Source organism: Gouania willdenowi, chromosome 24 (genome assembly GCF_900634775.1).
Source record: "Gouania willdenowi chromosome 24, fGouWil2.1, whole genome shotgun sequence".
Taxonomy (NCBI): domain Eukaryota; kingdom Metazoa; phylum Chordata; class Actinopteri; order Blenniiformes; family Gobiesocidae; genus Gouania; species Gouania willdenowi.
This window is the reverse complement of record NC_041066.1, coordinates 5,300,688-5,315,837: the sequence shown is the minus strand read 5'-3', so window position 1 is coordinate 5,315,837 and position 15,150 is coordinate 5,300,688. Positions and strand designations below refer to the sequence as shown.

The 15,150-nt window shown below is 40.0% G+C and overlaps 1 protein-coding gene across 5 annotated transcripts in view; it reads right to left on the bottom strand.

The window, feature by feature from the left end:
* The window catches only part of syne2a (spectrin repeat containing, nuclear envelope 2a), a 72,156-nt gene that overhangs the window by 1,213 nt on the left and 55,793 nt on the right, over positions 1–15,150 (bottom strand). For all 5 annotated transcript variants that reach the window (XM_028439262.1, XM_028439263.1, XM_028439264.1 and 2 more), the window contains 14 exons: positions 12,818–12,980; positions 12,450–12,640; positions 11,947–12,097; positions 10,494–10,676; positions 10,108–10,245; positions 9,777–9,968; positions 9,203–9,488; positions 8,335–8,441; positions 8,135–8,261; positions 3,842–4,029; positions 2,322–2,489; positions 2,116–2,244; positions 1,832–2,023; positions 1,634–1,701 (listed from right to left, as the gene is read on the bottom strand). In XM_028439262.1, coding sequence (XP_028295063.1) covers positions 1,634–1,701; positions 1,832–2,023; positions 2,116–2,244; positions 2,322–2,489; positions 3,842–4,029; positions 8,135–8,261; positions 8,335–8,441; positions 9,203–9,488; positions 9,777–9,968; positions 10,108–10,245; positions 10,494–10,676; positions 11,947–12,097; positions 12,450–12,640; positions 12,818–12,980 — 2,283 coding nt within the window. The remainder of the gene's footprint in view (positions 1–1,633; positions 1,702–1,831; positions 2,024–2,115; positions 2,245–2,321; positions 2,490–3,841; positions 4,030–8,134; positions 8,262–8,334; positions 8,442–9,202; positions 9,489–9,776; positions 9,969–10,107; positions 10,246–10,493; positions 10,677–11,946; positions 12,098–12,449; positions 12,641–12,817; positions 12,981–15,150) is intronic.

The window sequence follows — 15,150 nt, the reverse complement described above, 5'->3', positions numbered from 1 at the left end:
CTCAACTTAAGTTTAAAGCAGAGCTAAGTAACTAGCGCTTAGCGCTCCCCCTAAAGGTCCCTTTTAGTTATGTCACTGTCGTAAAAACTACGGATCCCCCGCTGCCTGCCCCACCCCACAGCTACATGCGCACCTTTGCTCTCCCAAGACAGTAGCAGCCGATCATTGAAAAATCCTAATACAACAATGACTCTAAGGGTGCTTTCACACATATAGTCCCATGTGACCATGTGAACAGTATGAGAGAGAGACAAGTAAAATAAATGAATGATGTGGGAGTAATACGGAAGGGAGTGTGGAAATGTGTGTGATGTGTTTGTTTGTGTGGTGACAAAGCAGCTCTGAAAATGGATAGATAGATAGATAGATAGATAGATAGATAGATATTTGTGTGTGTGCTGCCTGATGGAGCGCTGTGTTGAGTGTGTGCGTGCCTGAGCTGTCACTACATGGAGTTGCTCCGTTTCTCAGAAAAAGGTCTTCTCTGCCCTTTTTTTTCTGGCTACACCATGATATAAGTTTGATAAAAGTGAATTTGTAGACAACTGTGTGCAACCACGGTGCTGGTCATAATTTAGCATTAGTTTGTATTGGGCTGCTGTAAAGCAGTACGTCTTGCCACCGCGTTGGAGGCAGGAAAGTTGCAAGTGCTGTTTTCTGGCCAGAGACAGCAGGGGGGGATGAAAGACCCCTAGTCACCCCATAAATACATGTATTACACTCACAGGGACTATGAGAAGGATTTATTAAGATGAAAAAGTTACTTAGTTCTGCTTTAAGTTCACAACAAGTTCCTGTGGCTTAAAAAGAAGCATAGTAAATAAGAGCCTCCACCAAGCACTAAATCTCTTCTTTCCCAGATTATGCCAGTTATCTAGATCAATGATCTTGATCATGGTACCAGGATCATTCACACTTTAAAGGCATGGAAGACATTTCTATCCCCATTGATAATGAAACAATAGGTCCAAATGTCTGGACACCTCCATTTATTTTAGCAAATCCCGATATGATCAGGATGAAACTTTGTGAAATAATTGAGTAACCAACCCAACATAACTGAGTCAAATTTCATAAAGATTGGTCAATTACGAACCGAGAGATGAATTTTTAAAATTTCACCAATTATGAGAGATAGGATTACATTTTTTTTTTTTTAAACGAATCCAGAATCAGTATATTGATCTTAAATCTCTCCTAAATTTAATGAGGTCTATCTTTTGTTAAAATGTTGTCAAAATCTGTTCAGTAATTTTGATATAATCCAACAAACAAACAAACGCTGTTAAAAACATAATCTTCTTTATCATATAATATAGTGTCAGTACTGTTTATGTTGTCACAAGTGTTAAATACATTTATGTATTTGTACTGGGAGTGTCACAACATTAGCTGCTGAAATGATACAATGTTTCTCAGAATAAAAGTTGAACAGTATATCAATTGGTTCTGAGAAATGTACTATTTTCCTGAAATATTCCACAGATAAGTTGCATGACTGAGAATGAGGCTGATTGAAATGTTGTTTCATTTTATATTGAATAAACTCAAGAAGTAAAACAAATGTATTGATTTGGGTGGCAGTTCATTAGAACATCACAGATTAGATGAGACCTTCTTCTTTCCTACATACCTCTGAGCAGAGGGAGCTTTCTTTGGATGTGTTTCCTGAGGAGAGGCTGCAGATGGACGCTCATTGTCCTAAAACATATGGAAAAGCAAAGCAAATACTCATGATAAAACTGAAGGCATATCACAATGTAAGTGTTAAAGGAAAAGCCCTTCATTGTTTTTTTTAATGCTCTGATGTAGGAGAATGTGAGATATCTACCAGTCGATGTGTCACTGTGTTCAGGTCCTGTTCCACCTGCTTCAGCAGCAGCTTCAGTCTACTTCCTGTCACATGGAGCTTCTCCTGGGCTTCCTCACTGTCCTCGGCTCCTTCCTCTGGGAGCAGCTGGGACCAGAGGGCCTGGAGCGAGGCCTGCTGAGCCTGTCTGCTCCTCAGCTCCTCCTGCAGACCCTGGAAACCACCAATAAGAGAGTTTAAATTTCCCATTGGACACAATGGAAGGGGGTCAATAGAGGATTACTATCCACTGATGGTCCACTTACAGTCAGGGTGTGTCTGTGTTGCTGCAGCGCTCTGGCAGTAGTGTGTGGGTGACTGATGTCCACAGCGTAGCGTCTGCTCTCTGCATGAGCCAACCACAACAGCAGACAGTGCAGGGTTTCATGAAACTCCTGTGGAAAGAAGAGTAGAAAGAGATCATTCATCAAAAGGAAGACAATCATTTCTCTCCTTTCTTTTCCTTCCTCACCTGGCAGCGCATCAGAGTCTTCCTCAGGCTGGTGTCCCAACGCTGGAGGCCGGTGCAGGCTCGGCTCCAGGATACGTTCACGTCCCGTAACCCTGGAGCTTCTTCTTCTCCACGAAGGTTCAGAGAGAGCATGACGGACTTGTAGTGAGCAAACGTCCTCTGCATCTCCTGCAAGAAAACAAATGTCTTCAGTAGAGGACAATACAATTGTAGATATCAACAATTGCTTTTTGACTAGTTAGCATTCCAAGCTAACAGATTCATGATGTCATTTTGATTAGCTGCTCTTTGAATTCATATCTGATTCCATTCTCACTATAGTCACAATATTATTTAATCATATCAACAATTCAATTTTCACTAAAGAAATTTGTCATTGTCGATATCTGTAACTTATATACAACTATAGTCAAAATGCAAAAATGACTTTCGTTAACATTCACTGGTAATTACAGTTACAGATATCTATAATTAAATTTCAACATGTTAGAATTCTAAGCCAACATATCCATCATGTATTTGTTGCACTTCGAATTAATAATATCTACAATTCTATTCTCACTATAATCACAATGTTCTCAACAATTTCATTCTCAGTAGTGAACATCGCCATTGTGGATGTTGTTGTTACTTTGTGCTTTACTTTTGAATTGTAGATATATTTACTTTAGATTTGTAGATATCTAAAATTCAGTTTGTACTGTATATTTGAACATGCTATAATAAATTGTGTTTATTGTAAGATGTATAAATGTATATATATATATAAATTAAAAGCTAGATTTTAAGCGTGAAAGAAAAATTTAACTCTGACAAGTCAAAATTAAAATACTGATATGTCAGTTTGGGATTTTAACTAGTAAGAATGTAGTTTCAGATACCTAGAATATAATTGCAATTACTAATAATTATATTCTTACTAGTAACAATTTTATTTGAGTTACTGTATCTCACAATTACTGATATCTAATTCAATTAATTAAAGATATCTGTAAATCGGTTTTGACGAGTTAAAATGTAACGACTACATGTGAACATATATTTGTAACATGTGAACATTGTTATTCAGATATCTTAAATTAGCATTTCAAACATATTGAAATTTAATTTCCACTGATGAAACATAAAATAAATTGAAACCACAAAGCCCTACTGATTAAATATTGCCTTAACGTGTACATGTATGATGGAAGTTTAATGTACTGTAGTTATAGGTTTGTATTTGTAGCCTTGAAATATAGAACAAAATGCGTAAACGATTATAAATTCTGTAGATCCAAAAGGCTTTAATGTAAAATAAAGAGAAACAACAAAAAGTGTTGAAAGTTGAATGTTTGCCATGGGACCAGGCAAACAGAACTTTCAAAATAAAGGACAGAAAGTCAACATTTTGGAATAAGTGAATATATGTTGGGGTTTACAATTTTCCAGGTTTCTTTCTTTTTTCTAATTTATGGCATAAACACTGCAGTAACTGAAGATGTGCAGATGGTTTAACCGTTCTGTTAACTCCCAGTTACCTTCAACTCTGTCGCACTGGCCTCTATTTCCTCTATACTGGCCACAGGCTCAGGCTGCTGACGGCGGTCCAGCTCTGGGATCGTCTTCTCTAACCACGAGGAGATCTCGATCAGGTCAGATGTCACATGTGGAGCATCCTGGCTGTGCCTGGACTGAGCTTGAAGGAGCTCCCAGCGCGCAATGACACCTGGAAGTCACAAACGTCACACGCAATCACTTTGTTGCTCATCCCGGATGAAACAAGTGTTTAGTGACTGGTTGTTAGAGGTGGCAAAAGTACTAGTCTTCAGTACTCATGTAAAAGTATAGATACTTCAATAAAAAATGATTCTGGTAAAAGTATTGAAGTTGCTCTCTTACTTGAGTAAAAGTAAAAAAGTACAAGCTACTAAATTTACTTAAGTAAAAAATAAAAACAAGTCCCTTCAATAATAAGACAAATTCCATATATTTAATTTTTTTAAGAATTTGTAGAAAACTGGCACATGGAAACAAGTAAAATCTGTTACCTTTGAACACCTGGAGAATTTAGCACTCATTATAAATACAATTCCTCAATAAAATATATCAAAAAAATGCAAATGTTCAAATAAAACCAGAATTTAATATTTTTAAAAACTTGTAACTATTTGCGTCTTTTTACATGTCAAATTGTTACAGCTCTTACATGATTTCTCTGATTTCCTTCATTATTTAGGTTTTTGTAGTGCTTTTCTCCACATTTTATTAAATATTATTTTACTTATTACTATGGACAACACATGTGTGTTAGAGCTACTTCTGATGTGTATTAGGCTGTTACAGTGAGCTCCTTGTTGTGCATCGGAGCAGCCACAGCCGGTAGTCTGCTGCACTGTTTACATACGAGACGCAACAGAGATCACACTGCACGACACGAGTGAGAAGGAGAGAGAGTAGAGTCTGGAAGGACACTGAAGTAATTTAGAGAAGCAAAATCAGCTCGAGAAGTGTGCGTCGTGGAGCCACCGGCACAGCCACTTGCACAACTACAAGTGCCTGAGGTGAACTTTAAAGGTACAGTCCATGATGGGCGACCGTGGCTCAGGTGGTAGTGGGTCGTCTTCTGATCGAGAGGTTGGGGGTTCGATCCCAGTACCTGACTATGTGTCGAAGTGTCCTTGGGCAAGACACTGAACCCAAAGTTGCTCCCAGTGGTCGACTAGCGCCTTGCATGGCAGTCCTGTCCCACTGGTGTGTGAATGTGAGAGTGAATGGGTGAATGCGCTGATATGTAAAGCTTTGAGACTGCTTCAGTGTGGTGATATAGCGCTATATAAAATCAAGTCCATTTACCGTTTCAGATTCCTCTCTCCCCCTCCCTGCCCGCTGCTCTCTTGCCCTGCCTCCAAACTTTTCAAAGTCCCTCCTTCAGAGGGGCTAACAAGCTAACGTTAGTCTGACAGCAACATCACAGTAATATAACATGCTCTGTTAAAAACGTATTACTGCAGCGCTTCTCTTTGTGCACACACCTCAGCAGCAGCAGAAACAACACAGTGTCACTATCAGCAGTACACACGGAGGCTGCTGCGCACACGTGAAGAAAAACACATGCACTACAGAGTTCTAGTGTAACAATTTCAAGCAGAAAAGTTGCTAATGTCATGTTCTACTCCTCCAGATCATACACTGTAAAAAAGACGGTGCTCTAGCTCTGGGAAACACAATCTGATTGGTCCTTTTTGCTCGGTCGCGGTGCATTGTGGCAATCTGCCAAAGGCTGCAGGAGCAGCAGGGGGGACTCAATGAGTCTGTTTTTTTCACACAAACTACTAGTTTCATGTAAGGCTGTCCTTACATAGTGACAGCTTTAGCAAATATGACAAAAAGTCACTTTTATAAGAGTTACAGACTGAACCTTTAAGTGGCTCTGACCCACCAGCCGAGGTTAGGGCTCTAAGGTTTATTGTATATTTTTATGGTTATTAGGAACCCCCTTCCTGGGGTCTGACAAAAAACCATTACATAAAAGATTATAGGATTATCAGACTCCAAAGTGAATAAATAACAGGAAAAAAAGACGCTACAAGTTAATAAAACATAGAATCAAATCCAAATAAACCAGATTCAAGAACATGAACTTTTGTTCTCCGAGGCTTATTTATGGTTTAGTTTTTTCTACACTGGCTCTTACATTTATTTATTGGTCTAATTTTGCCTTAAATCCAAAATCTGCTTCCTTGCCAACTTCATTCACCAGTTCATACAGAGCAATGTAACAAATCCGAGGAAAAACCACAAGGTTCTTTATTGTCGATTTGATCCATTTTACCACATTACATAAATTTAATAGAAGTCACTGACGTTCGCTGAGGAATGTAGTCTGTGCTACTAAAGCGATTAGAACAGAGCTCATTCAACATTTCAAACACTTTAAACTGACCAACAAAGCAATAAATGAACATGACCAGCTGCAGCTCTATCTACATTGGCAGATAGAGATGGTCATTCCAGCCAAAAAAAAAAAAAAAAAGTCCAAAACAATAAAAATGTCCCCTACACCACCTCCATATGAGACTCTGAACTCAACCTGGCAACACTTTATTTTCTTCTGTTGTTACTTTTATCACTTGCTTTGAACTTGTCTTTCCTCTTTGTAAAGGGAAATTAGGACTTATTTATTGTTAATAGGTTTATTTTATTTAGTGCCATTTTTTCAGACCGCTGAAGTCAAACAAGTTGAAGTTTGTGTCCCTGAAGGCAGTGTTGCTAGCATCAGCTCAGCATGTCAGTGACATCCATGCACTGTCAGTGCGCTCAGTTTTTCCCGGGCGATGTGAGGATGGTGCTGAAGCCCAACCTGGCGTTTGTACCAAATGTGTTGGATTCAAGTTTCTTATTGACCTCAAGGCCTTCTCTGCCTCTCAGGGTGAGCAGCGGCCTCATTTGTTGTGTCCGGTCCACGCTGTACGCGCTTAGGTGGATATGACAGGGAGCTTCAGGATGAGCGACCAGCTCTTCTTCTCCTGGGCTCCGCACCATAAAGGGGAGCCTGTTACTAAGTAACGTCTGTCACACTGGATGGTGGAGGCGATTACTTTGGCTTATATGAATGAGGGTCTGCAGCCACCTGTTGGCTTGCGTGCAAATTCGACTTGGGGTTTAGCCACATCCTGGGCCTTGTTCAGGGGAGCGTCTGTTCAGGTTATTTGTGCGGCAGATATGTCTGCTCCGTGTGTGGCACAGGCGGTTCTCCTGTCCTGACTGTAACAGTGCTTGCCCTGCGTGCTGGTATAGTGCGCGATAAGCTTGTCTCACCAGACAGCCCTTCTTGCTGAATGAGTGAGTGAGCGGTTTGCTTATTTGAATGGCGCTGTATTCTCTACCCACTCTACTTATAGTAGGTGGGACTACCTGTTTAGATTAATACATTTCACCAGCCAATCAGGTTTGGTGTAATGAGATAGGGTTTCTGAGATATGACACGGAGGCTTATATCCCATAGTGAGACATCTCACTCATATTACTCAGAGAACTGGGGTTATGTGAATAACCTATAGTTAAAAAAAAAAAAGAATGTATTTGTTTATTTAGTTATTTTTAGCCATCTCTCCATGTTAAGTTCAGGCATCTTCTTCTGTCTCTTCTTCTTTGTATAACTGTGCTTACATCATCTTCTTTGTTTGCGTGTTACAGTCGCTTAATTTCAAGCGTTGACATGAACCTTGCAAGTTAACGAGTTTTCCCACAACACCTTCTGCAAATATTTCACAATGACTACACAATTAATTACCCTTGTGAAACAGATGGAAGCAGAGAACCATTTATAGTTTAGGAAAAGATCTCAGTCACATTTGAATAAAATAAAGCTATTTCTATAAATGTCACTGGATCTTTTTTTATGCTCTGTATTCGGCCACTGAACTAAATTGAGATTGAAACCCCTGGCCTAAATAAATTCAGCAAACAATGTTTTTACTCTGGTCACTAGTATCTAGTCCCCTTTTAACATGCGCTCCTTCTACAGTAAATTTTCAAGCAGTTCTGCATCTCACATGGTCGTCACATTAATGATGCAGTGAATACCATTTACATATGAAATGCTTATTTAATCAATCCTATCTTTTTACACAGCTTTGATGCAATCAAGCTCCATTTACTAGATTCACTTGTGATCAAACATCATTTTCAGATCTCAACAAACTCAAACTCCTGCTATCCACTCAGTAAGGTTAGGATGGGGGCGTTTATTCTTAAAGACTGGCCATAGAGCTTAATGCACTGCACTGGGGACATAAGTGTAGGATTAGGATTAGGGTCAGGGCTCCCACCTGACTGCTTCTCTGATGAGGTCAGACCCGTCAGGCCGAACTCCTCTGGTTCCTCCTCATCGTCCAGCATCAGCGACACTCTCTTGATGTTCTCGATGCTGCCGCTGCACTTAGACATGAGACGCAGCTGGAGAACAGACAAAGAAACATGAAACCAGAGCGTGCAGCAGTAAAAAGAGCAGGATGAAGCAGACACATACATAACCCTGCTTTAAAGGGGTGCTGGTGAGTGTGTGCGAGGCATCAGTGGAATCCTCTGTGTCTCCTGCTGGACGCCATCGCTGAGACACCATTGACCTGCTTGGAGCTAAGACATGAACCCAAAATTACAAAAATAATTAAACACAAGGTCATTTACACATCAAATGAAAACAAATGTAATTATTTAGTGTAAAGTGTTTCCGAGCAGAGTTGACGGAGCATTTTTTGTGATTTATGTTTCAACTCCAGTGCACTTTGCATTAAAGATGTTTTATGTTTTGATGAGAACATTTTTTATTTGACTATTTAATATATGAGTGGTGTAAAGTTAAAAATAGTATAATTAAATTTTTTATTGTGTATTGTTGGAATGTCAGTGCTAAATAAATATTTTTTTTCATATTTTTCATTGACTTGTTCCTTGAAGCATTAATATTCATTTATACAATTGCAATGTTTTAATTTTAGTGAGGTTCGTACACATGCAAATGCAATGAGACTAATAATTTGGATAATAATTTATTTCAGTGTTTGTTTCAGTTTTTGGCCTTGGTTTTCTCATTTTTGGTTTTGGCCAATAATTTTCATTTTTGGTGCATCCCTATAATTACTGCAATAATTCTATTCTATTATTCTATTCTAATTTGTGAATTGAGGCATGAGTTCATGTTCTTTGCGGGACATTGAAAAAGAAAAACAATATAGAGCACCACGCAGAGATGTTGGACAATGGAAAATCAAAGCCCCCTTATGCCAGTAGGGGGCACCAAGGCTGAGTCCTTTCTTAAAAATATTCAACAATGCCTACATGTAATGTTTAAGTTGTGATTACAACCCATAGTCATTCATAGCTGTGGATAAACGTACCTGACAGTGCACTGAAATATCTCCCTTCCTCTTCGTCTTCCTCCGCCTCCTCGTCATCCTCATGTGACGATGACCCGCCCACGTCTCCAGTGTGATCCCACTCTAAGGGCAGCGAGTCCACACTCACCGGTGTCTCTCGTCCAGATCGCTCCAGAGGTGAGGTCAGCAGGTGAGTGGGTGTGGCCGGTAGACTTCCAAAGCTCCGCCCAAGCAGCGGGCGGCCAATCAGTTCCAAGCTGGATTCCAGGGAAAAGTTGGCCCCTGACAGCTCCGATTCATTGATAATCTTTGGAAAATATATTATTTTGAGAGTCATTGTGGGTTTTTATCACTTTCATTTGTTGTCTTACTATTTGAAAAGCAGGTGATTTGACATGTCAAATTTATTAGATTTAGACAATTAGGATTTACAGGTTGATTCCTTTTCTTCGCATGTCAAACCGATCAATTGAAGCTATCTTTGTCCTTTTGGTAGATGTTTTATTAGAAATGCTGAGTGTGCATACAGCAGTTTGACCATAGGAGAGAGAATGTGAAGTAATTCATGACGTAAAACTGAGGGGGATTGGCTCACAGTGGGCTGACTGAGGCGCTGGTGGAAGCGGACCAGCCTGCTGAAAACCTCCTGGCAGTAAGAGTGAAGCTCCTCCAGCTCGTCCTCTATCAGCGCCGCATCCTGTGGCGAGCTCTTCTGGATGAGACCCTCTCCAAACACGATCAGACCATCAATGCGCTCAGTGTTCAGGGCGATCTCCTTCTGGAAACTCTGCAGGGCGAGGGTTGGATAAACAGAAACCAGTCAGAACTGGAAGAAATGCCCAGAAACACTCAACTAACAAAAGTGGAATGCTGTTTTTTATTATAATTATTAAATCATAGCGACTGTGTGTTTGAGCTGAGCTCACTTTGAGCTGATCTATCTTTTGATGGACGTCGCTCTCGGAGAAGTGCTCGACGTTGGTGAGCTGCAGGTCCAGCTCTGTCAGCCACACCAGCAAGCTTTCCCTGGTGCCTTCGAAATCTTCTCTCTGGCTTGTAAAATGCTGTCAGGAAATGAGAGATGCATTCAATGAAAAGATAAGTCAGCTGTTAGTGGTCTTCCCTGATGGGAAGTTTGGATCCAGTAGCTTAACGCCATAAACCCCAAACCAACAGAAGTCTTTGTGGTGTGTGGACCCTAACAACAGACTGATGTAAACAACCAAACTAATGTGTTGATTTAGATGTGTTTGGTACAAACATGAGAAAAGCATAGTCTCGGCATTTGTCTTGTGCCTGTAATATTCTCTACCTTAAGCCTGCGAATGATAGAGGCCACTCTGCGGTGCAGCAAGTCCCAACGCCGATTTCCCTCGTGCACCATGGCTTTGAGCTTGCTGGCTCGGTCAGTGCGGTTCTCTCGGGCCAGTCGGCGATACTGGTTGTTGACCAGTTCCAGTTGGGTCAGCCGCTCATTAACCTGCCTTTGGAAACCCTGCAGTGTGTAGAGAATAAAAAAGATTAAGAGTAAAGTTGGAAACACACCACTGGTAAACTATAATATCAACACTACAATATTCCTTCATTTGGAAACACGTCAACTATCTAAAAACATGTGTAAAAAATGTGAAAATAAGGCAATAAAACTTCAACAGGTAATGGATTTTCTTCATGATCTTCAGCTTCACTTCACATCACTGAGTGGGATGATGAAGTCTTCCTCCACAATCCCACGTCCATTAGGAGTTTATGAATTATTAAGTTTTATAGGGATCATAAAGCTAAGCTGCGTAATGCCGCCTATACCAATGCACAGGGACCTGTAAACAACCAGGGGGCCCCAAAGAGGAGTCAGAGCAGAGCCGTAGATAGAGATCTACCCAAGTTAAGAACTACTGCAAGTTAGGATCTACTACAAAATCAGGAACTACTACAAGTTGAGCTCTACTAGAAGTTAGACATAAACAAGTTAATATCTTCTACAAGTTAAGATCTAGTTAGATCTAATCAAGTTTATATTAAGATCCACTACAAGACTAGATCTAGTACAAGCTAAGATCCACTTCAAGTTAAGATCTACTAGATTTTCTAGATAATAGAAGTTCCTATCTACTAGAAGTTAAGAACTACTACTAGTTAGGATCTTACTACAAAATCAGAATCTAATACAAGTTGAGCTCTACGAGAAGTTAGATGTAAACATGTTAACATCTTCTATAAGTTAATATCTACTGAAAGTTAAGATCTAGTTAGACCTAATCAAGTTTATATTAACTCCAAGTTAAGATATAATATAAGACTTGGTCTATTACAATTTCAAACCTATTAGACGTTAAGATCTATCACAGGTTCAATATTCTAGATAATATCTAGTTAGATCTAATCAAGTTCATATTAACTCCATTAAGATCTACTACAAGATTTGGTCTATTACAAGACTAGATCTATTAGAAGTTCAGTTTTACTTCAAGTTAAGATCTAGTGTAAGTTAGATATTCTAGTTAAAATCTACTAATGAACCATTTAACGGCTTAGGAATTCCTTTATAGCGTTTCATCAGGCCCACACAAAGCACGAAATGGTTGTGTCTTAAAGCGTAGGAACACCTGTATCTTTGATATAAAGTCTCGACAAATGGGTCGATCCATGGTAAATGATTACAAAAGGAAAACTTAACAAAAACTTAAATCTTTGATTTTGCACCGTCTGTGTTTTCTCTACACTGTTTTTTTGCTGTAAATTTGGACAAAAACTTCACAACTGACCTCAAACCTTTTGAGCTCCTCCTTGGCGACAGTAAAAAGGACGTCGGCAGAGTTGGGGTTGGCAGCGGTTCTCTCAGCCATCTTAAGCCAATCCTCAAAGCGGGAGTAGTCATTGAGGAATTTGCACCACAGCGTCCACGTCTCCTCAATTCTGAAAAGAAGACCTCATGTTGGACTCACACCAGCGGCAGTAAAAGCATCCGAGGCATGGAAAAGGTTATGTGAGGGAATGGAGGAATATTTATGCATTGAACCACATCGGAGCTATTCCTCGCAGAAGAAAGCACTGAGGGTTTACGAGCTGAGGAATGTCTGGGAGCCGTAAAACTCAATGAGGCCCGTGGAGGAATGCAATGTGTTTACGAACTTTTTCATGACCGTTTTTAACAGTTCATCAGATGACTTAGTAGAAACTTAAAGAGGATTTTTTTTTTTATGGCAACCTCCTTAAGTGACATTACTTTATTGGGTGACTAAAGGTGTGCTCTGATCTAGTTTCAAACCTTAGCCTTCTGTCTAGGGCCATAGCACAGATGGTCCTCCAGCGCTGGTCCAGGCTTTGGCTCGTCTCCTGCAGCGAGTCGCTCTCTGCTTCAGGGCCACTGGCAGCATCTTCATCCCGCAGCAAGACATCACACAAACTGAGGACCGACGCCACTCCTTCAGTGTGCTGCTCAATATCCCTCTGCAGCTCCTGCACAGGCATCAAGTACAGCCGTCACACTCAGCTCAAACGGATCCACTTGGTAGCAAACATCCTTCCACAGGCAATATGAGAGCTCCTCTCCCAAAATTAAACAAAGGACAGATGTGAATTATTGATGAAGAGTAAAGAGGGAGTGACAGAGCAACAATAGGAAGTACACTGTACCTGCTGCTCAGCCAGCCTCTTCTGGATCTCCTGTTGGTTGCAGACGCTGTAGGTGATTGGTCTGGAGAGCTCAGCCTCGATACGAGAAAGCCACGAGCGCAAGTTGCTCATGTTTTTATCCAGCTGCTGAACTGTTACCAGAGTCTCCTTCAGCTTCTTCACCCTGAGAACCCAAAGTCAGGCTCCATCAGCTACTGTACAGTCAAATACACACACTGAACACTAGCACCAAAAGATGAAACACACAACAGCTCTTAGACATGCAATCCAACCTGCTGAAGGGACTGAGCTCATATTTAGAAGAAGAAGAAGAAGAAGAAGAAGAAGAAGAAGAAGAAGAAGAAGAAGAAGAAGAAGAAGAAGAAGAAGAAGAAGAAGAAGAAGAAGAAGAAGAAGAAGAAGAAGAAGAAGAAGAAGAAGAAGAAGAAGAAGAAGAAGAAGAAGAAGAAGAAGAAGAAGAAGAGAAGAAGAAGAAGAAGAAAAGAAGAAGAAGAAAAGGGAAGGAACGAAAAGAAGAAGACACGAAGAAGAGAAAAGAAGAAGAAACACGAAGAAGAAAGAAGAATAAAGAAAGAAAGAAACAAGGATGGACAGAGTGGGAAGAAAAGTTAAAAAAAAAAAAAACAGAGAAGGATAGAAAGGAAAGATGGAAGGAAAGAAAGAAAAAAATAATGAAGGGTGGAAAGATTGTAAGTAAGAAAGAAGGAAAGGAGGAGAGAAGGAATTAAAGTAGGAATTTAAAAAAATGAAAGAAAGAAAGAAAGAATGAAATAAATAAGGAAGGAAAGAAAGAAAGGAGGAAAGAGAGAAGGAAAGAATAAATGAAATAAAGGAAATAAATAAATAAATAAATAAATAAGCAAGGTAGGAAATAAATAATTAAAGATTTGCAGGAAAGAAGGAAATAAATAAGAAAGGAAAGAAGTAAAGAATTTTCAGGGGATATTGTCATACAACCTACTCAGGTGTCTTTTACAAGAGTTTTGTATTATCACCGTGGCAACGGGCCTCTATTGAACACACACCCACGGCACAACACTTCGTCACAGCAACGAGCAGCGCCACAAATGCTCTCCTCCAATTCTTAAAAAGCCTGAAGTGTGCCCCATTTAGAAAGATGGAGTTCATTTCCAATTTGATCCGTCCTCTGTGTGGCCTGAGCCGAGGCTCCATAACCTCAAACAATGAGCTGCACACAAACAGCTGCTGGTGGAGGCGCCAGGCTCAGTGTGCAGGACGCATCATCAGCCCATGCACACAATATGGGTCTATATATTACATATAGTCTATAAAAGTATGATGCTTTTGATATAAAATAGCTCTTTATCTTATACATAGTGGGAAACTTTAGGAATCTATCATTTTGTATAAACCTAGATAAAGCACATTGGATGTGTACACACTGGTACTTCTTATGAGTTCATTTTCAGTGTGACTGCCCACATTTTGAAATCTAAGATCTTAGGCTACTTTGCTGAAATGAAGCAGCTTTCAAAGGATTTACTTTGAGCTCAATCCACATCATACAGTGATTATAACTCAACGCCTGCCTTAGTTTGAATAGTTTATCATGTTTTCCACTTCTTAGACTTCTTGTTGGTTGAAACTAACACTTTCACATTTCCTGCACTCAAATTTAAAATAAATTTAACAGGAATGTCTTTGGTTGCTATTTCTGGCATTAACAATTGATATTAAACAATGATCCACAACCATCACGTTTCTAAGGTTAGGGTTTTTAGTGAGGCTTTCATTTTTGTTTTACAATGGAAAGTAAATGAGGAGCAACTTAATGTACCACAATGTATCACGTGCTGATTTGTTTTTCAAGCTACAGAACGTTTCCAGCCTTCAGTCGAAGGTGGGGCCTGTACAGTAAAGTTTATTGTCCCGCATAGTGGGAGTCTGTATGTGTTGTCCATGTCGCTTCATGTTTATGGCCATGTAATCTAGACATAAAGCCTCCAGTGTAAATTCTGTCCAGAAGACACTCTCGGCCGCTGAAGATACAAGCGTCATGGTCAACTAATGAGTCTCTTTCGCCCTTTCACTCTCTCTCCACCTCTGACAGGCAAACAAAAGCCAGCAGCTTCACGCGGAGGCCAAACAAAGGCACAAAACCCGGTCAGGGGGATCATTCAGGAAAAGAACAAGAGGAGACTCATAGCTGGAGTGGGAGGAGGTGGAGGCTCGGAGAGGATATAAGGTAAGTGGACGGAGAAAACTACAGGAGGGCTCAAAGTTACATCAACCAACATTAACTCTTTTACTTCTTCACAGTATTTACACATTCACTAATTGGTTTTTCAAATTTCTATGACTTGATTTGGTTT